The sequence below is a fragment of the Rhinoraja longicauda genome, chromosome 29 (assembly GCF_053455715.1).
Source record: "Rhinoraja longicauda isolate Sanriku21f chromosome 29, sRhiLon1.1, whole genome shotgun sequence".
Classification (NCBI taxonomy): domain Eukaryota; kingdom Metazoa; phylum Chordata; class Chondrichthyes; order Rajiformes; family Arhynchobatidae; genus Rhinoraja; species Rhinoraja longicauda.
In genome coordinates, this window is record NC_135981.1 from 15,039,460 (window position 1) to 15,062,654 (window position 23,195).

Below are 23,195 nucleotides of genomic sequence, written 5' to 3' on the forward strand. Positions count from 1 at the left end.
ATGCTGGGTTGCTGAGAAGTGACTAGATGAGCATTTGTATCACCTAGGTATAGAAGACTATGGGTCAAGTGCTGGGAGATGGGATGAATTGGGACAAGTCCCATAAGTTGGCTTGGATGAGTTAGCTTCTACACTGCAATTATAGGACTCTATAACATGACAATATACCCACAGGATGTTCAGATATATATATACTGTTTACAAATACTTCATCACTGACCTCAGGTTAACCTCCCAGAGGAAAAAGCTGTATGTCAGGAATGTCAGGGGAGCAGAGAGGTAGATACAAGGAAGAAAGAAAAGCTGGAGATGTGAAAAAGGTAAAGTTCTGCTGCGAAACTGCTTTCAAGACAAAGACATTTAAAACCAACACTGCAATGTTGTAATGGATCGGGTAAATAAGTCTCCAATTAAATACATCTTACCAATAAAGTCAGTGTATTATCTCGGTCAACCTGAAGAAAACCCAAGACTTGTATCCATCTATCACTAGTGTAGGAAGGAACTCCAGATGCTGGTTTAAAGCAAAGACACAAAATGCTGGAGTAACTCATCTCTGGGGAGAAGGAATGGGTGACGTTTCGGGTCGAGACTGAAGAAGGGTCTCGACCCGAAACATCACCCATTCCTTCTCCCCAGAGATGCTGCCTGTCCCAACATTTTGTGTCTATCTTCCATCTATCACTTGCCAGGCCTTGTCCTGCCCCAACTCCCTTCTCAGCTTTCTTTCACCCCCCACCCCCCCCCCCCCCAACTAAAATGAGTCTTAAGAAGGGCTGAACCCTAAACGCTTGTCCATATTCTCTTGAGATGCTGCTTGACCTGCTGAGTTACTCCAGCTCTTTGTCTTTTTCTACAGAATCCCTCCCCAGCTGAGCACAAGCACTACCAACGGAGAAGGCTGCTGCCACCTGCTTGTGAAGCAAGTCACTGCTCATTCATGTTGCACACCAGTTTATATTATCTGTTCATAAAGTAAATAGATTGCAAAGTATCACGCACCAAATTACCGTGAGATTTCAAATAAAGTGTGCTACTTAAAAGTTTCTGTTTACAGTGTGGATCAGAGCTTTGGGTATATGATGGCCTTCCTGCCCCAGAATAAGGGTGCTGCATTCGAACTTGGCTTGAATGCTGATGAGTGGAGAAAAAAAGCTTCAGGCTTAATATGAAGTGGCAAGAAACAAAGTGCTGCAAGAACTCAGCGGGACCGACATCAGTACTGAAGAAGGGTCCTGACACGAAACATCACCTGTCCATTTCCTCCTCAGATGCTGCCTGACCTGCCTGAGTTCCTCCAGCACTGTGTTTTGCTCAAGATTTCAGCATCTGCAGTCAATTGTGTCTCAACATGTAGGGGAGAATGATTGTCCTCAACTCTATGGTCTGTGATAACCCATCAAAATCTGCTGCCGTGCATGTCTAACTAACCAGCTTGTCAGCTTTGGAAATAATGTTAGGGCATACTTATAATCATTGTTTGAAATCAACCATCCAGATGGAAGTGCTAAAGACAATTCCAGTGTAAGGACTTTGTGCATTAGAACACTGGGGTTTAAATCCTCTGTCTTAAATGAGATTAGTTAGATCCTAAATGTTACAATTAACACAGGACTATTCTGTGCGTCTCAAAGGCAAAAAAGTGGCCTACTTCATTACAATAAAGAGGCCATTTGGCTCATCGGGTCCATGACAGCTCCCTGTAGAGCAGTCCCATTACCACTTTTATTTCTCCTGCTGCCCTGCAACCTATCCTCTCTCACATACACGTCATCTTCCTTGTTTTACCAGCTGCCTATTCCAATTGACAGTCGCCAAATAAACCACTGTCTTTTGGAAGGGAACTGGAGCATTCAACTGAAACAGTCAGTTGTGGAGAGAACGATGAGGCAAAAGGCACGGTCAGGGTTGAACCTGAGTCTCTGAAGCTGTGAAGTGGCAGCACTAATGACTGCAGTGTCAAGACACTCGTTAATTGAGTTTCAATGACTTACACCGTTAAAATGAAAAGAAAAACAATCTTTCACATTGGTTTTTGTCACAGAATGATGGGATTTAATGCAGACAGCAGACAAACAAGCAAGGTCATACGTGAATGAATTACCTGCATGGAACAAATCTTCAAATATCCCAGTTCAGGGATATTGTGTGATGCCAGCAGCTTCTCTGTTGGTGTAGTGGATGACTGCTCCACAGAGTGATCAAGACACAAAATGCTGGCGTTACGCCGCAGGTGGAGCAGCATCTGTGGAGAGAACCCTTTTTCAGATCCGACCCGAAACATCGCCCATCCATTCCCTCCACAGCTGCGGCCTGGCCCACTGACTAGCTCCAGCACTTCATGTTTTTGCTCAAGAAACCAGCGTCTGCAGTTCCTCGTGTCTCCAGATATTGTGATATTGTCAGATATCCTACTGTCAAAATAATGGAGAGGATAATGGCACTGTCATTATTTAAGCAATGGTGCATTAACTCTGCAAGGTGCAACACATACAAGCCGTATCATGGTTTGTACCACGGCTGTACCATGGGCAATACAAAAACCTCAATTCACTTTCTGTCCTACCATTGAAATGTACTGAAAGCAATAGACGAAATAACTTTAACTCCCATGGGTCTGCTCCATTATTCACTGAGACCATGGTTAGCAGATGAAAGCCCTAAATCCTTCCAATGCTGTCCTTCTAGTTCAATTCTCAGAAATGCCAAATGAGCTAACCTCAGTAAGCTATATTACTTGATTCATTTCCAGTGGCATAATTTGCCAGTCTCCACCAAGTTAGTTAAGTAGGACTTGCTGGAGAATGTATCTGACAAACAGGTCCTGTACCTTATTTAGTTTAGTTTGGAGATACAGTGCGGAAACAAGCCCCTTGGCCCACCGAGTCCACACTGACCCGAGATTCCCGCACACTAACACTTTCCTACACACGCTAGGGACAATTTACAATTTTACCAAGCCAATTAAGCTCCAAACCTCTACATCTTTGGAGGAAACTGGAGCTCTCGGAGAAAACCCATGCAGGTTACGGGGAGAGCATACAAACTCACCATAGTTCTACATCAGTCGGGTAAACCACAATTACCCCCACAAGACCAACTCAGTCAAGCAAAAATTCCTTCCCACCCTCAATGTTTCGTCATCCCTTTCCAGCAGTATCGTGGCACAAAAGGACAATCATTTTGTTTATGACACCAGATATTCTTAGAGGTCACCAGCATTGTCTATTATTTTGCAAATTGAATTTTTAAAAAATGTTTTCAACAACATTGCCTCTTACAATTGAACAAGATTTGCCTTTCAAATACTCAAATATAAATGCTACTTCCCAGCCGGGTGCCAGCATAATGATCTAATCCTTTAATTCAAGAGGAGAAAGCAGTCATTTCTATGGGGCGCTGAACTTTGGAACTTGACGACGATGTTATGCCAAAGATTGGAGTCCAACTGGACTGAATATTTTTTTTAAAACATCTTACATTGATTGGAACACAAATAGCAGTCCAATATTGTGCAAGGACTGAAAATGCCAAAGGAACAATAAAACTATGAATCTACAAGAAACTATTTTAGATACAAAAGAAACCTCAGATGCTGGAATTATGAGCAAAATATAAAGTATTGGAGGAACTCAGCAGGCCAGGCAGCATCTGAGGAAGAAATGGACGACGTTTCCGTGTAGTAATCATAATCATACTTTATCAGCCAAGTATGTTTTGCAACATACGAGGAATTTCATTTGCCATCCAGTCATACCAATAAAAAGCAACTGAACACACAAAATACATGTTAACATGAACATCCACCACAGTGACTCCTCCACATTCCTCACTGTGATGGAAGGCAAGAATAAGTTCAATCTCTTCCCTTCTTTGTTCTCCCGCAGTCGGGGGCCTCGAGCCTTCCGTTGACGAGACGATCTTACTCCCATAGCCGGCGCCGTTTGGCCCTCGTGTTGGGACGATCAACCTCCTGCGTCGGGTGAATCTCAGCTCCCCCGCGCCGAGCGATCGGACTCGGGTCGGGGCTGATGGAAAACCTTCTGCAATTTGGAGCTCCCGACCTCGGTCTCTACCCGAGATTGCTGGCTCCTCGATGTTAAAGTCCGCAGGCCGCAGTTGGAACGTCTATCCCAGGCAAGGGATCGCACGCTCTGATGGTAAGTCCACGGCCCTGCAGTGGGGCTCAAAGTCAGTCTCGAGCGAGGCCGCCAGCTCCACGATGTTAGGCCGCAGAGCGCCTGGAGATACGATCCGGAAAACAATCGCATCGCCGGCAAGGTAAGAGATTGAAAAACAGTTTCCCCCGATCCTCCCCCACCCCCCACATAAAACAAACCAGAGATCATTAACACAAACCTTTAAAACATACAAAGAATAACAAAAAAGAGGAAAAACGGACAGACTGTTGGCGAAGCTGCCATCGCTGATGGCGCCAACAGGATCCTTCTTCAGCATTGTTTCCTGTAACTCATCGTGCCTTCTCAAAAGTAGATAAGATGGACATTTTAAACTGCCGTTGCAATGACACCCGTATCTCACAGATAAATAAAGGTGTAGAGTATATCAAAGACAAGTAAGAACCGTTCTAGAAAGTACTCAAATGTATTTTGTTACTGGAGCCATGGGTATTAAATGGAAGGAAAAACATGTAAAGCAGTGCGAGAGATTGAGATGTTACACTGAATACAGACAGTGTTGCACCTCAGCAACTATGACCTATCTTGTTTTGGTTGCATCAGTTTGGTTTGCACTATTCACTATTACAGAGTATTACTCATGGAGTCAGAGGCACGGAGCATGGAAACAGGCCCCTTGGACAACTTGGCCACACCGACCAACATGCCCCATCTAAACTAATCCCACCTGCCTGCTTTTTTACCCTATCCATGTTCCTGTCGATATCTTTCTTATATGTTGCAAATGTTTCTTAAAAGTTGCAAATGTTTCTTAAACATGATTATTGCCCATTATTAATTTATTGCATTATTGATTATTGTATGTTTATTGCCTGTTTTTTGCCTTATTGGGCCTATAAAGCTGCAGGAAGAAAGAAATTCATTGCTCATTTTTCTCTGCTCCCTCGTCATTTCCATGTGTAATCTTTCCTATCTCCACGTGGTGAAGTCTAAAGCTAACAGATAATGTTACTGTCAACAGACATTCTGCTCGTCCATCCTTTAAAATTGAATTCTGGTTGTAAATAGGACCATAAGTGTTTAGAAATACTATTATTAGCAGCATGATGTTAGCTATACAGAAATAAATATTGGGCTCAAAATTATATTAGAACAGTCAGCATCATATTACTGGAGAACAACCTAGAAAATATTAAAAACATGGCTATTCAAAACTCCAAAAAGCTTCTCATACGCGATATGAATAAGGGTTTGGAGTCCCACACAGATCAGACTGGATACAGGCAGAGGGTATCGGAGAACACGATGGATCAAATATGCTGTTACCACAGTCATTTTTCATTTAAAGGGAATATTTCAGAAATATGTGCAGTGCTGAACAAAATTTCCTCACAGTTAAAGTGTAAAACAAAACAATTCCAGTTTCACCATGTGAAAGAAACATTTTATTTACTGCACCAGAAATCAAGATTAAACGCTTTTGTTCAGCGGTGAATGGACTGATTGCAGATACACTCATTCGCATTGTATTTCTGGTGCAAAGGCAAGTTCATGCCACATTGACCGGTAATTACAGTGTAAACAAGGCCTGAATCCAGGGCCAGGGAGGAGACAGCACTGTCCCAAGGTAACCTCACTTGCCGCCAGGGCCAATTTAGTACTAACATCAAATTTACAAGCATGGCTATGAAGAGGAAATTTTAAAATAAACCTAAAATACGCTACATTTAAATTTACAACAATGCCCAGTGTGTAAATTCACTCCTCTTTTGTGTCCGACTTGCACACGTATTGCTGCAGGAGGGCTTCCACTGCTGGCCGCTTGCTCATCTTGTTTACTTTCCCCTGATATCGACCCTGTTTTCCAGCACCTTTTCCATCAAGGATTTCAGCAACTCTGCATTTGAAAACCAAACCAAAGTACCTATTAACTCATCAGCCAGGAACAAGTTCATTAAAATCATGCTGTCACTCTTTTCTAATAAGTACTTTCCCCAGATAAACAAAGTGTCTCACAACTCTGTGTTCACTACATGGAGGACAGTTTATGATAGATACAGTTTGTGTTGATAATCTTTCCCCACCTTTTCTCCATTTCATTCTCTCCCTCTTAATTCATAACCTAATGGAGATAGAAACTCCAGCCTCCCCCACCTCCTCACCCCACGGCCAATTCTAAATAATTTACTGGAATGATGTATCAGTTTCAATTCCTTAAAAGGAGAACCAAGTCTCCACTAGGCAATGCAAAAGGACAGGCTTCTAATCATACTTCTAATCACTATTTGCCAATGTTGTGCGATATTGAAACATGAGCTTTAAACCATACGCTTTAAGTCATACAGGACAGAACAGGTCCTTCAGTCCAACCCGTCCATGCCAACCAAGATGCCCCATCTCAGTTAGTCCCATATGTTTCTGAGCCTTTCCTACCTTTCATAAGGTAAGGTACGGTTTGTAAGGTTATTTAGAAATAACAATTCTGCCATCCGGTTAAAAAAATAAAATTAGTTGCCTCCTATTCCTTTGCTTCTTGCTGACTCCCACGTTCTTTAGTCAAAAGGTTAAAAACTGCTAAATTTAACAGACCCATGGAATTAGCACTGTTGCACATTTCCCCAGAAGAATTTAAGGAGTAATTAAAAAATTGTTTCTATAGAAGGAAATAATGCTGATGATATCATATGACTGCCTTTAATGCTCAGAGAAGATCAGAAAGGTTTAATTACTTGAGTACTGAGAAAGTCTGGTGCAACTAGCAAAATGCCCATATTTGCTGTACCCAGTTACAGAATGTTCTTTCTTCTGCAAAATTAGGTGATGAGACATTTTTGGCATCATTTGATAAACGAGCAAAGTGCAGCGTAAACAGTTTGCAATGTTTAAAGTAGCCATTTTCCAAGTTAACTCAACACAAAGAAATCAGGCAATAATGTCTTACTTTGCCCCTAATGCTTCAACAGCATCCACTTGACCTGCTAACAGGAATAATCCTGCACCTTTTTCATCTCCAACTGTTAGGAACAGTAGCACGACCTGAAGATAAAATACAATAAACAGCAGTGATCTTTCAAGTGTACTTAAAAGTGAATCTCTTTTGCACACTGAGCCACAAAATCATGTTCTGCTTTTGGATTTGGCATCTGTTTACTTCTCAGTTTTAGGAGAATTTTATGTGAAAAAAAAATTAGTTTGGTCCAACAACTCAATTTGCTTTCAACACACAAAATGCTGGAGTAACTCAGTGCTTCAGACAGCATCTGCGAAGGGAATGGACAAATTATGTTTTGGGTCCATAACTTATTTTTGAGTTGGAAGAAAGGACCAAATGTTGTTTGACTGCTCCCTCCCCAGATGCTGCCTGGCCTGTTGGAGTCCTCCAGCTCATGGTGTTTTGCTCAAAATTTCACCACTTGCAGTTCCTTGAGTCTCTCTTTTTGATTTGATTTGGCGAAGAGTTACAATGGTGTGACATAGTTCTACTCCCCAATGCAGAGTAGCCTTACTGATTTAGCACTGGTGTAATCTTTAATATTAATCTTTAATATGTCGAATGAATCAGGACCAGAAAATTTAAAGTTTGGAGTTCTGTGACAAGAACTGTGAAAGAATATGTTTATTGGAACTGCCAAACGCAATTTATTCTTCAACTGTGCCACCAATAGAAGAGAAGTATGTTCTGTCAAATGGGAACTTGGAGATCACCATCTCACGTGGTCTAGGAGCACTGTTTCAACAGCAGGCACAAGCGCTGCAGATGTTGGGATCTTGAGCTTAGTAGAGTAACTCAGCGGGTCAGGCAGCATCTATAGAGGGAATGGACAGATGACGTTTTGGATCAGGGTCCTTCTTCAACAAGAAGACGTCCTGAACCAAAACGTCGTCTGCTCAGTCCCCTTCACAAATGCTGCCTGGCACGCTGAGTTCCTCCAGCACTTTGTTTTGGAATAGCTGGTTTACTGATACTTGTAGCTCTGCAGAGAATAACTGTAAAAGAATATAAGTAATAGAAGAGGATTCGAACAGACATAAAGAATGAAAGGGGCAAAATCAAGACAAAGGTTGAGAACATACAGTGAAAGAATATCATATCATATCATATCATATATATACAGCGCGGAAACAGGCCTTTTCGGCCCACCAAGTCCGCACCGCCCAGCGATCCCCGCACATTAACACTATCCTACACCCACTAGGGACAATTTAAAAAAATAAAAAAAAAATTTTTTAAACATTTACCCAGCCAATTAGCCTACATACCTGTACGTCTTTGGAGTATGTTTCATAATTTCATACGTATCTTTCATAATTTCCATTTTAGACTACTTTAGTAAGGATCTCTGTCTTACCTCAGTGCTAATTTCATTTGCTATAATGTTCATAAAATCACTGTCCCCTTCTTTCCTGAAATAAAACAAAATGAGTTTCAAAAGATCCAACTAATATAGGATAATATGGTGTGCAAACAATGGAAATGTACAATTATGGACTGTTCTCTGCACAGCACCTGTTGGCCAAGTAGGATTTATCAAACATTCCTGTTGTCTGAATTTGAGTAACTCAGTGGGACAGGCAGCATCTCTGGAGAGGAGTGGGTGACATTTCGGGTCGAGACCCTTCTTCAGACTGGAGAAGAGTCTCGACCTGAAACATCACCCATTCCTTCTCTCCAGAGATGAGTTACTCCAGCAGTTTGTGTCTATTTTTGGTGTAACCAGCATCTGCAGTTCCTTCCTCCACATTCGAATGAATTTGAGTGTTCAGAGTGGCCAGTATCAGCTAAGAGCAGTACAGGTTACTTTACAACAGCTTGAGAAGGAACTGCAAGGGCTAGAAAGTGTTTGAGTTATCCTGAAGGTGAGAAAAGCAGCACATAAATGCAAGTCTGGCGTTAGCAATACTGCATGAATACGATGCTCCTGAGCAATCGGAGAACAGCACTTCCACTGTCACCACAACATCTTCATGCACCCCACAGGAAGACCATTAGTTGTGCAAACGGATCATGGTTTTGCTCGATTCACTTTGGAGGGGGAAGATCCCCTTTTGCAATTTAAATGAGGCAATTAATTTATTGCAAAACTTGGGGGGAGAGGGGTTTATGATCAGGAAAAGATGTTTTCGACAATTCAAACACGTTGAACTGAACAATCATTAACTTAAATCAGAGCAAAATACATTTTTTAAAAGGAGAGAGATCTTATTATGGAAAACGTTAACAGGATGTGTTTTACATTCCACTCAGAGTCTGGCGTTTATCATATCATATCATATCATATATATACAGCCGGAAACAGGCCTTTTCGGCCCACCAAGTCCGTGCCGCCCAGCGATCCCCGTACATTAATACTATCCTACACCCACTAGGGACAATTTTTACATTTACCCAGCCAATTAACCTACATACCTGTACGTCTTTGGAGTGTGGGAGGAAACCGAAGATCTCGGAGAAAACCCACGCAGGTCACGGGGAGAACGTACAAACTCCTTACAGTGCAGCACCCGTAGTCAGGATCGAACCTGAGTCTCCGGCGCTGCATTCGCTGTAAAGCAGCAACTCTACCGCTGCGCTACCGTGCCGCCCTATTACTGCATGATCACGCAGTGAAGCTCCCTGTTCAGATTTTAAATCTACAATTCCATAGTAAGTAATAACCAATTAAATAGTTTCAATCCCTAATGCGCTGATCTACTCAAAGCGTTCCAGATGTATGCCATCTGTAAGACTCCTAGAATGAACCTTTCTTCATTTGTTCAATGTTTCAGCACCCATAATTCATAATGATGGCAATGAACACTTGGATTATGGGTCTTAAACCTTTCACAAAACGTTCCTGAAGGAAGAGGGAATGTAAGGCTGGAAACAGAAGAATTTACCAAAAGGAAACAGCGAATATGTTTTTTTTGGTAATAGGTCTGCAATGTAGGTCTGTCTCACTGTTCTGCCTGGTCTAGTCAATCAGCCAGCCAACCTCTGGACATTCCACCATCTTCACAACCACCTTACAGGTTCCATTCTTATCAACCACGATCAGACCCCAGATTTCTCTCCTCTTCCCCCCAACAAGTTCAGATTTGCACAGTCAGCACCAGGCAACATTGGTTTAATCATCCAGCAGCTAGACATGTTTCCAACATCTGCAAAGTGCCATCCACTGCAGTGTGTATGAAGAGGTACCCACTGTACTGTGAGATATGGCATTCTAATGTTAATGACACCAATAATGAAGGGAAGGCTGATCAGATTATCATCATATCATATCATCATATATCTACAGCCGGAAACAGGCCTTTTCGGCCCTCCAAGTCCGTGCCGCCCAGTGATCCCCGTACATTAACACTATCCTACACCCACTAGGGACAATTTTTACATTTACCCAGCCAATTAACCTACATACCTGTACGTCTTTGGAGTGTGGGAGGAAACCGAAGATCTCGGAGAAAACCCACGCAGGTCAGATTAGGCCATAAATTGGAGTGGAATCTGTAGCTGGTGATGTTGCTGCTGACTGCTGCCTTTGCCCTTCTACATGATCTGTCCAGCCATTGGGAGAATTAATGGAGGGGAACTTGGCAACATTTTTACTTAATAAACAGTTCAACAGAGCTTTATTTGTCATTCGGTACCAAGGTACCGAACGAAACTACATAGCAGTCACACACAAAAAAGAACACAAGACACATGACCCCAACACAAACGTCCATCACAGTGACTCCAAACACCCCCTCACTGTGATGGAGGCAACAAAACTTCCACTCTCTTCCCCACGCCCACAGACAGACAGCTCGTCCCCGACTGACCCGCACAGACCCCGCAAGGGGATGGAACCTTCATTGTTCTCAAGGAAATAATAGAGCTTTGGCCAAATAATCTTTAATATGTGCAGACGCCTCTTGTATAACGATGTAATTTATGATTTTTTTAAATAACGCTTGTTTAATTAATGCCAAAACCTAATTTACACAATGTATTTTTAAAATGACACGTTCAAATTTATAACTATTTAAATTTATATGTTTAATTCACACAATTTTGAATTACGCACTGCTTTTCAGGAAAGTAACCCCCTGTGAGGTTACTAGGAATGTCAGTAGAACATCCAGTTACTCACCTATGCAAAATAAATATCTTGCCCTTATTTGGATCACTCTTAAAGCTCTGAGCTGTCAACAAAGCCAAATCCTTCAGCAGGCTCACGTTATTCTTCAGATTAAAAAAAAACATTGTGAATATTAGACCCAAGAACTAAATTCCTCCAAACATTGATTAAACATGTACAGTTACGTGCCAGAGCACAGCTTGTGGTGGCAGCCACAGAATAAACAGTATAACCATAAATATGAATGAGGATTTCTCCCTGTACACATGCTTGTCCAGAAGGTTCACACTGGGACTTTAGAAGCAGGTAACCCCGGGCCTCAAAATAAACCTATTTATTAAATGTAAATTGGTACAAAACTTTTAAGATCTTCAAGTCAAAATCCCTTGTATTTCAATATTTATAATATTTCACCAGAAGGACTGCAATGATTTAAGAACATCCTCTCAAAGGTTATTAAGGATGTCCAAAAATAGTCTAGATACCAACACCTACTACATTCAATAAATCATTTAAAATCCAATTGACCTTATATCCAGATCCCACATATATTTGCCAGTATGTTCATATGGCAAGAAAATACATGATGTTAAGTACAAGTAATTCATGAGTTGTTTTTCACAATAGGACAAGAACATTGGAAGTGATTGCATAAATTTAATGATCATTCAGTAGATACATTGCAACTAACTGGTAAACATTAGAGTTCAAAGTGCATGCCACTCAATAGCGTTGGAGGCAAATGGAATCTAGTTTTCAGCTGCAATTCTTCGGAGTTTGGAGGTAAATCTGAGCAGGCAATATTTCTACTTTGCCCTCAGCAAAATAATTTATAGTTCATTTTCTCTTCTAAATGATGCTGTCTGAACAAATTCAAAACATTCAATTGAGGTGAAGTTCCCTTATGTTGCAAATATTATACAAAGAATGTCCACCTGGTGATGACACTAGCCACCAAATTCACCAAAATATTAAGTTATCATGTTGTAAAATTCAAGCATTAAGCTGGCAATTACTCTGGCCATATTAGCCATTTTGTTAATATTCTAACATCTCCTACAGGCATTAGTCCCAATTATTTTATATGGTTTAAGCATAATAGAATTGCTAACCTCTGTCCATTGTGGAACTCGATTATAAATGTTAAAATTCTGGATGTAAACCAATCCCACTGTTCAAAAATGACTAAATATCATTTTCCGAGACAACATCGTAACTAACAAGCTTTCAAAAGGACATTCTTTCGCCTAAAGTTATTTCTAAAGCGCATTTTCACTTGTTTTTTTCAGGATACATTGCGGTAACTAAAATCCTCAATTGGAAACATGGATAATCAGACTGAAATGCCAGACCTTCTGTAGCAATCTGACAGATTTCTGCAGCTTCTCCACAACATCAAGATGCTCCTCTGGTCCATTTCTGCAAAGTTAGGCGAAAACAATTTGCATCAACCGAGCTGCCATTAGAAATCTTACACATCATAAATATCACACGTTTGGAACAGCCCAAGATATTCGTGCTACATTTTATTAACAATAACCGAATTAGGTTTCTCCCTTTCAACACAGCCCAGAGAGCAATTACTATTTCAGATACTACTGAGTTGTGGGCTAAATGTCTGTGCTCGAATCTTGTGCTTTGTCGGTCTCGTTCCAACAGTTTTTGACAGGTGGTTTTCACACTGTCAATGCCAACTGTTACTCAGCTTTATCTGAGTGCTGCTACAACAAAAAAGCTTTTCACTGCACACGTGACAATAAACTAAACTTATGGTTTTGCCTCTGCTGCAAATCTACAAAATTATTTAACTACAAAATACTTGGCTAATATGGCCAGAATAATTTCCAGCTTAATCCTTGAACTTTTGGTGAATTTGGTGGCTAGTGTCATCACCAAGTGGATATTCTTTGTATAATATCTGCAATGTAAGGGAACTTCACCTCAATTGATTGTTTAAAATTATTTAAACCCCCCACCTCCCCATCTTGGCCCCTCCCCCCACCAAGCCCTGGCTGACCTTGCCCTTCCCCCTCCATCTACAACCTTGTTCCGACTACACAATTCGCAAATTTACTAACCCTGAGCTTCACAACCCTTTATCAACTCTTTATCTTTTTGTTCTCCCCGTGACCACATGGTTTTTCTCCGAGATCTTCGGTTTCCTCCCACACTCCAAAGATGTACAGTTTTGTAGGTTAATTGGCTTGGTATAAATGTAAACATTAGGCCTATTGTGTGTAGGGTAGTGTTAATGTGCAGGGATCGCTGGTCGGTGTGGACTCGGTGGGCCGAAGGGCCTGTTATCGTGCTGTATCTTTAAACTAAACTAAACTAAATAGACCAGTACAGTACAAAAGTAATTCTTGCTACCTTACATTGTAACTTACTGGGAAGAACATTCCACTTACTTGAGAAGTGATGTAAATGCCTTTTCCATTGTAAAACTTTTCTCTGCATATTTTAGCACTCTGTTCCCAGCGAGGAAAACCAAGTTAATTTTTTTCTTCTTCCCTTTTTCTGTCCCTAACAGTTTAATAACCTGAATAATGAACCAAGACACACGATTAATTAGGTTATAACAGGATCAGCAACAACCGCATCCATTCTGTCATTCCACATGGATGCAGCCTTAAACATTTCCCAAGGTTTCTGTTTTTATTTCTAGATTTCCAACTTCTGCAATATTTTGCTTTTGAGTAACAAAAATTAATCTATGATCTTTAGATTTTCATCAGTTGAGAGGTGTCACTAACTGTGGAAGAACAGTGATTGAGGCGTAAGTAATTGCATTAAGACAGTGCATCACATTCAGTCACCAACAATGAGAGAGGGAGCCTAATAAACAGCTCAGTCCAGCAAAACAAAAACTGTTATATATCTACCACATGCGTATAAATTGTTCAATTCACTTGGTTCTGCTATAAGTGGCATACAAGTAAAATAGCTTTAACCTATTAATATGAATGGAAAATAAATTTAACTGAAAAAGAAAGCAGTGCAAAGCTTCTGTTCACTGAATGGATAGGAAATGTATGGTGACTGTTTAGCTTAGAGATACTTGCACAGAAACAGACAACTTTTGATTGGTAATTTAGGACAACAGTAGTAAACTAGGAATCATTTGGACATAAAACGATGCACGTTAATGTGATGAATGATTACTCATCATTACCCACTGTAAAACTGCTCCACATTAACGGATTATTTGCCTGAACCACATCAAAGAAATCTTTCCTGCCTCCAAGCAAGAAAGTAAATCTTTACTCTATTATTTACCAAAAACAAATGAAGAGTCTTTACTCACCTGTAGGTGACTGAGATTCGATACGTGTGTTCCACAACACTTATCGGCATCAATTCCTACAATATCAATAATTCGGATTGGACCTGCATGATCATCTGGTAAATTCCCACCTCTAACCTACAAAGGAAACATTATTAGCAGAATTTAAAACAAACAGTGCAATGTTCTGTGATCATTATTAACATGGCACATCTTTAATAAATTGCATATTGACACCATAGGACTTAAAGGGATTTTCTGAGGTTTTAAAGACATGGAGCAGGAAACAGGCCCTTCAGACCAACTCGTCCATGCCAACCAAGATTGGCCATCTAAGTTCGTCTGTGCATGGCCCATATCCTTCCAAACCTTTCCGATTCATGCACTTGTCCAAATGTCTTTTAAGTGTTCTTATTGCACCTCAACTACTTCCTCTGGCAGCTTGTTCCATATACCCACCACTCTCTGAGTGGAAAAATTGCCCTTCAGGTTCCTATTAAATCTTTCCCCTCTTGCCTTAAATCTATGTCCTCTGGTTCTTGATTCCCCTACTCTGGGTAAATGACTCTGTGCATTCACCCAATCTACTCTCCTTACGATTTTATGCACCTCTATAAGATCACCCCTTGGCCTCCTGCACCCAAGGAATAAATTCCTAGCCTGCCCTATAGCCAAGGCCCTTGAGTCCAGGCAACATCTTTGTAAATTTTCTCCGCACTCCTTCCAACGAATGATGTCCTTCCTATATCAGGGTGACCAAAACTGAACATAATACTCCAAATGCAGCTTCACCGACGCCTTCTTACATCTTGAGTTTCGCTCTCCCCTGACTCTCAGTCTGAAGAAGGGTCTCAACATCGGCCATTCCTTTTCTCGAGATGCTGCCTGTCCCACCGAGTTATTCCAGCATTTTGTGTCTATCTTCTTATAGCTTTAAAGCATGACAAATACTCAGCTTCTTTCTACCAAAAAGGTTTTTGGTACATTTAACAAAAACTAACCATATTACTCGACTTGAAGGTATTTATTCACAAAATGCTGGAGTAACTCAGCAGGTCAGGCAGCATCTCGGGAGAGAAGGAATGGGTGACGTTTCAGCCCGAAACATCACCCATTCCTTCTCTCCCGAAATGCTGCCTGACCTGCTGAGTTACTCCAGCATTTTGTGAATAAATACCTTCGATTTGTACCAGCATCTGCAGTTATTTTCTTATATTACTCAACTTGCTGGAAGTGAAAGAAGCACTTGATCAAAAGATTAAGCCGGCTGGCCCCCAGGCCTGTCTCTCCTCTCAACACGATCACGGCTGACCTTCCCTCGAGCTCTTCCCCACCACCTACCCATGGGCCACAATACAACGATCTTTCAAAAAATCTATCTACTCCTCTTCAAATACAAAAGAATGTTAGTTAAAATATCTCAATTCTGCCAACATTTTATAAATCTTCAGTTCTTATAAAGAGGTGGATAAAGTCCAGAGATTCCCCATATTCTGCAGGAGGAAATTTTTATGTACCTATTTTAAATGTACACCCCCTGATTTGTCTCTATGTGCTCAGAGGCACAAATGTAAGAACTGTATTTCTATTCACATTTCACTTCTCTTATACAGTTCGTGGAATTGTAACATCCCACCTCCCACTACACTGATATTATTTTGTTTATTATTTTATTCTTTTTCTCCCTCAGCTATTTATCACTACAAAAATGCTTTCATCTCCCCTTTGCTTCACTGATGGAGCTATCTTGAATACAGTATTGCCCATATCAGCTCCTCCCCCACTGTCTAGACTTTAATCAGTAGTACACCACACAAACAGTGAATTGTCACAGTCTTGACCCAGTGACATATTATCCATATTCAGTGCGATAAATACTCCCACCAACCATACAACACCAATCTCCTTCAGTAAAGCAAGAGCTAAAATTCCTTCCAATCCACCTCTTCATAAGAACTGAAGATTTATAAAATGTTGGCAACATTGAGATCTTTTCCCTCTTCATTCTCAATGTTATTTGGCTATTCAATGACAATTTTCTCCAACTGCACCTTACATATTATAGTTAATACAAGAGCAAGATGCAAAACTGACAACACCTGTTTCTCCTGCACAAATAAATCTGTCCACACTAAGTGTATAAAGTCAAGGACAAAGGTACATGTGCTGAGAATGGTTCGGCTACAATTAGAATGGTGCACAAATAAATTGCACTTACAACTATCCGGTATAAATGTTAGGAAGAAATGTCTGAAGAAGGGTCTCGACCCGAAACGTCACCCATTCCTTCTCTCCAGAGATGCTGCCTGACCTGCTGAGTTACTCCAGCATTTTGTGTCTACCGTATAAATGCTAAATGGCCTCCTTTATAATATTGGTAAGTAATATAATTCTTAGTTTTAGTTTTAGTTTTAGAGAGACAGCACGGAAACAGGCCCTTCGGCCCACTTGAGTCCACGCCTACCAGTGATCCCGGCGCACTAACGCTATCCCGGAGAAACCCATGCAGGTCACGGGGAGAATGTACAAACTCCGTACTGACAGCATGCATAGTCAGGATCGAACCCGGGTCTCTGGCACCGTAAAGCAGCAACTCTGCCGCTGCGCCACCGTTCTGGTCATTCCATTGTCAGTGCAGTAAGTTGCTACTACACTAATCATTCTTCAAGATACAACCAGATAGAAATGAAGAACTTCATCACAATTGATGCGGAACTCGTTAACTGATTAAGCAACCAGATCAATGCAGTGGGACATCCAGAAATGGCAAGAGACATTGCAGCACCATATCTTATATTACCAGGTGTAACCAATCTGGAATGAGTCGACAACTGTAATACAATCGAGAGTTAAAGTTGTGCCATAACTTCTTCGGTATGGTCCCCCACCTTAAAATAGTATCTGAAATTGCACTGGCAGGGAATTAAATTTGACTGCTTTTAAAAGGGGCATTTTAAAAATGCATGTTATAAACACGGAAATTAATATGTTTGCTTGAATGATTTAACGAATTTACCTCTTAGTAACTACTTGAATAAACATATTGTGAATTTATACCACTTTCTAAGTGGCATACGGCATTAGGTTAGTGTACACCATTGTATACCAATGGCAGATAATATTTGAGATGTGTGTGTCCTGAATAATGAAGTAACTCAGTGACCTCATTGTTTACACAACATTGCAAAGTTAGTACCTTCTGGAGCCGAGGCATGTTACCGACAGAGGGCCCTCAATTACTATCTACCAGACGTTCCTCCACCAAACCATGCACCCCGAGACGTCAGGGGTTCAATTCCCAGAGATTATAGTTCCAAGTGACTGCAACAATTGAGAACAATACTTGGCGGCAACACAAGCAGGGATTGACTTGGCAAGGAAAGAGAAAAATAACCGGGGTTTCTGTTCCCGTTTCTACCAATTCTCCGCCTTGTAAAGTTCAGAATTAAACTTGGTGGTGATTCCCTACATCAAGCACATCCCTTCAACTCTGACCCAGCACAACATGTGGCTTGGAGTGGTGAGGGCATACGCTCCTAAAAATAACTATAAAGCCACATTTAAAATAAAGCTTGTTTGCCAAAACATTTTTAGAATATAATTTGTGGTATTGTAGTTTTATTTCCCTGGATTTATTAAATAATAGTTACAAGTTGTTAGTCTGAGCATGTGTGGAAGTCTAGTTAGTGTGATCAAAGGGAGAAACAGTGAGAAGAGTATCCTATTGACAGGGTCATCCACTTTCCAGATAGTTGTGGTCTGCATTTCCACAATGATTTCTATACAAATGTTAAAATAAATCACTGCCTGGCAAAAACAAACTCCATCTCTGACTTCCATCATGGTATAGGAGGAGACCATTTGGCCCATCGAGTTTACACCAGTAGTCAGTCAGAACAGTCCTATCAATCCCATTTCCCCATCTTTTCTTCCTATCACCTTTTCTCTCACATAGGCCCAAATCTCTTATCACCCGAATATACTGGGCACAATTTACAGAAACCAATTCACCCAAATTTTATCTGTTTTGTTTATTTTAATATATTATAACATTTCTGTTAAAGCAAATATTAGTGCAGTGCAGGTAACAAAAAATTCAAGCACCTGGCTTGTAGAAATTTGACAAAAGGGTGAGAAATGTCTGATGTGAAAACGTCCCAAACAGCACAAAAATGTGGGCATTCCTACTCTTTACAGAAGCCTGGCAATACTCAATCCAGAGACAAGCGAGTATGTGAAAAATGTCACTTCATCAATAGACAATAGACAATAGGTGCAGGAGGAGGCCATTCGGCCCTTCGAGCCAGCACCGCCATTCAATGTGATCATGGCTGATCATTCTCAATCAGTACCCCGTTCCTGCCTTCTCCCCATACCCCCTGACTCCGCTATCCTTATGAGCTCTATCCAGCTCTCTCTTGAATGCATTCAGAGAATTGGCCTCCACTGCCTTCTGAGGCAGAGAATTCCACAGATTCACAACTCTCTGACTGAAAAAGTTTTTCCTCATCTCAGTTCTAAATGGCCTACCCCTTATTCTTAAACTGTCGCCCCTTGTTCAAGGTGCAGGCCGTTATGGAATCAAAATTACACAATAGCAGGGATTAAACTGGACCTGGCACCGGTGAAGCAAGCAAAGCAGCAACAACGACGACCAAAATCTTTCTCAATCATTTACCTGTTCTAACTCTGGATCATCCAAAGATAGGACTCGTACATTGACAGGAATGTGCTGTCTTATTTTCTCATTTACTGCCTTCTCCAGAGCTTCGATCTGCTCGGCGGACATTGAAGGTGTGTCCAGTTCAATGTAACCACGCTGCCGACCCAGCTCCCTGCAGAACACAGATCACAGAGCTATTCTCTCACAATTACCAGCAATGGAAAATGAAGCACCTCTGTTGCCTTCACCAAAATCACTGGAGATTTTGTTAACAGATTATCTATCAACTGAACAAATCAAGACTAATGCAGGACAGAAGAAGAAATATCAAATAGAAGGTATGCAAACTTATGATAGCAAATGCATAGTCCAAATGATCGCCTGAAAGCAGCAAACAGAAACCTTTCCATGTTTTTATTCGTTCTCTTATCTGATGCTTTACTTTACAATTTTTTGCTCCTTTCAGGAAAAAAATTAAAAAATACAAATCCCAGACACACATGAATAGTTTCAGTCCTTGGTGTTGCAAACAAAAAACCCCAAAGATTGTTATTTACATCAGGAGAAAAGATTGAAAAAAGGCATGACTCAAGTCTGTAAATAATGAATGGCGTGAATGAGGTTTAGGAAAGTCTGACACAGCAAACGAATGTTCATGGATTTAAACAGAATGCAAAAACAGATGCATGTCATACCGTCCAACCTGTCGCTGCTGGCTGTTGAGAAAGGGATATTACCCCAGGGGGCACGTGGGTGGCAAAGGCCAAGTATAATGATAATTCTGTGAACACTACCAAATACCAACTACCAACTACCGGCTAATGAATGTATGTGTAGCCGCTGAGAGTGGCAGAATAGTTTTTGCACAGTTCTTGTCTTGTATATATTTTTAATTCTGATTTCAGTTTATTTTTGAAATATAGAAAAATATGATCTTCCTTCCATACCTCTTTATGTAAGACATTGTACATATCCTTCTTACCCATTTTTCCCTCGTGGTTTATCCAGATTCCCTTTAAAACATTTAGTTTATCTACTCCAACCACACCGTAGCAAAAAAAGTTACATATTTTAAATACATGTTTCTCCTGAATGTCCTAGTGAATTAATGAATACTTCCTATCTATTATTGCTAGTAAAAATCGAATGACAATTCATAACCAAGGAGAAAGAATAGAAAAATGACCATTATTCCAATAGAGCATATTGGGAGCTAGCTCAGAATTACCTTGGTGTGTTTAAAAAGGGATCAGTATCAACAACTTTTGAGGAATAAAATATTTGCAACACAGCTCGATTTTATGCAGGGAAGCTGGAGAAGGAACAGGGAGCTCCTCAAAATATGGGAACAACAAATGGGATCAGAATAAAGGCCATCTTAGCTTCAGACATTGACCCTGCATTTACCACATTGATACACAATAATATGATGAGCAAGGTGAATGGGTTTCTTCATGCCAATCTTAAAAAAAGGGATATTAAACGGTTCACCATATAAACAAGTTAGGAGCGATCAAGAAATTGCTTCTGTCCACATTGACAATTTAATGAAGACACAGAAACTGCAGATGCAAGAAAAAGCGAAAAAGCAAAGAGCTGGAGGAACTCAGTGGGTCAGGCAGCATCTGTGGAGGAAATGTTTTTTTTGCTCCGGGACTTCGTCAAACTGGAGGGTCCCAACCAGGACCGTCTTAACGCATGGGCCTGATGGGCACTTGCCCGGGGCCCCACGAGCATAGGGGCCCCATGCTGATCTGTGTATGTTAAGTGACTTGCAATAAATAAATACTACTTTAAAAATGTAGGTTCAATAAGTGCTTTTTTCGCAACATTTTCCATCCCTAAGTGCTTCTCACAGCGATCTGTAAGTGCTTTTCACAACAATGTAGCACCCTAAGTCCATCGTTAAGTGCTTTTCAGGTAAGTGCTTTTCGCCGGCACGACGGGGGGGGGGCTGGTAGGGAAAGGGGGGTGGGGGAGAGTAACGGTAGGGGCCCCAGTACACTGCTTTGCCCGGGGACCCATAATGCTGTAAAAACGGCCCTGGTCCCAACCCGAAACATCATCTGTCCATTCCCTCCATGGATGCAGCCTGACCCACTGAGTTCCTCCAGCTGTTTGTTTGATGCACAGTTACAATTTATCAGCTTGTGCTTACCATGAGGTTGTTTTACACCCAAACATCGACTCCGCTAGGGGTGTAATTAAATGTTGCCCTAAAACATAACACAATAAAAAAATCACAAGCATTATTACAATATGTTACTCTTAATTCTGTACAAAAATGACCAAGTTAAAATAAAACATTAACTGTCACACTTGATCAATAGTCAATAGTCATTTATTCGTCACATACACATAAATGTGCAGTGACAATAGACAATAGACGCAGGAGGAGGCCATTCGGCCCTTCGAGCCAGCACCGCCATTCAATGTGATCATGGCTGATCATTCTCAATCAGTACCCCGTTCCTGCCTTCTCCCCATACCCCCTGACTCCGCTATCCTTAAGAGCTCTATCCAGCTCTCTCTTGAATGCATTCAGAGAATTGGCCTCCACTGCCTTCTGAGGCAGAGAATTCCACAGATTCACAACTCTCTGACTGAAAAAGTTTTTCCTCATCTCAGTTCTAAATGGCCTACCCCTTATTCTTAAACTGTGGCCCCTTGTTCTGGAATCCCCCAACATTGGGAACATGTTTCCTGCCTCTAACGTATCCAACCCCTTAATAATCTTATACGTTTCGATAAGATCTCCTCTCATCCTTCTAAATTCCAGTGTATACAAGCCTAGTCGCTCCAGTCTTTCAACATATGAAATGAAAAATTAGTAATCAAAGGTCATGTATTTAAGAAATAGGTCCCAACGTCTAGAGGGTGAAGCTTTCAAGATGTAATTGGAGAGAAGAGCCTGCCCAGACCCCCGTTGTAAATTTGTTAAAGATCCCAGAAATAGCGCCTGATCTTGAGATGTCAAAGGTTTCAGAAAACTCTAACCTACCCTCTGGTGTTAGGGAAAACTCCAACTTCTAAAGACTGACTGGTAAAATGGGGTCTTGCCATGAGGGTATTACATGTTGTAACACTAGATTCTGCCCTCTGCTATTTTTCTTTTAGCCCAAGCAGTGGTGTATTTGTGTACGTCTTGAATATCCTCTCAAATATGATATGATTTATTTCATATTTATATTTAGATAGGCCTCCGTTGTATCTGGGTTACCCACCCTTCTGTGCTCTTTCTCCATCCAGCTGCCATAGCTGCGAGCATTTCCCCCTCCTGAATGGTCCCCACCCTCTGCTGGGCAGCTGGATTTACTGGTGTGGGTTGCTGATTGCCTGTCACGGGGTGCAGCGGGGCAGGCGGAGACAGTCCCATCACAGAATGGCTTGCGTCACACCCGGTCCATGCCGCAGCTTGGTGACAACCATGGGTGTCGCCTCCTGTAAGTGGATAGCACGGTGGTGCAGTGGTAAAGTTTCTGCCTTACTGCGCCAGAGACCCATGTTCGATCCTGACTATGGGTGTCTATGCAGAGTTCTCCTTGTGATCTGCATGGGTTTTCTCCGACATACAGGTATGTAGGTTAATTGACAGCATAAATGTAAATTGTCCCGAGTGTGTAGGATAGTGCTCGTGCGCAGGGATCGCTGGTCGGTGCGGACTCACTGGGCCAAAACTAAAGTGTTTGGTCTCGGCATTATGTTTGGGTTAGGGTGGGCCAAAGGGCCTGTTCTTGTGCTGTACTGTTCTATGTTCTATAGAGTTGGTCTTGGCATCATGCTCAGCACAGACATTGAGCGGTGAAGGGCCTGTTCGTCTGCTGTACTATTCTATGTTTTACCTCGATAGAATGCAAACAATATTTTTATTGTATCCCAGACAATTAATTCTCCAATGACCCTTACAATCGTAAGTGTATATCTGGTGCGGGTCAAGCAGTGTCCATGGATGGAACAGAATTGTCAAAGTTTTTGGTCAAGACCCTGAAGCTGATGCAGGATCTCGATGT

At 41.3% G+C, this 23,195-nt stretch overlaps 1 protein-coding gene across 4 annotated transcripts in view; it reads right to left on the reverse strand.

Annotated features, from left to right (window-relative positions):
• Positions 1-2,054: 2,054 nt before the first annotated feature.
• Positions 2,055-23,195, reverse strand: part of aarsd1 (alanyl-tRNA synthetase domain containing 1) — a 32,299-nt gene continuing 11,158 nt past the window's right edge. For 3 of the 4 annotated variants that reach the window (XM_078424526.1, XM_078424524.1, XM_078424523.1), the window contains exons 4-12: positions 21,344-21,401; positions 19,201-19,357; positions 14,544-14,660; positions 13,648-13,778; positions 12,592-12,658; positions 11,252-11,343; positions 8,489-8,543; positions 7,081-7,175; positions 2,055-6,036 (exon numbers count right to left, since the gene is read on the reverse strand). In XM_078424526.1, coding sequence (XP_078280652.1) covers positions 5,898-6,036; positions 7,081-7,175; positions 8,489-8,543; positions 11,252-11,343; positions 12,592-12,658; positions 13,648-13,778; positions 14,544-14,660; positions 19,201-19,357; positions 21,344-21,401 — 911 coding nt within the window. In that variant the 3' untranslated portion in view covers positions 2,055-5,897. The remainder of the gene's footprint in view (positions 6,037-7,080; positions 7,176-8,488; positions 8,544-11,251; positions 11,344-12,591; positions 12,659-13,647; positions 13,779-14,543; positions 14,661-19,200; positions 19,358-21,343; positions 21,402-23,195) is intronic. The other variant, XM_078424527.1, reaches the window with a different exon arrangement.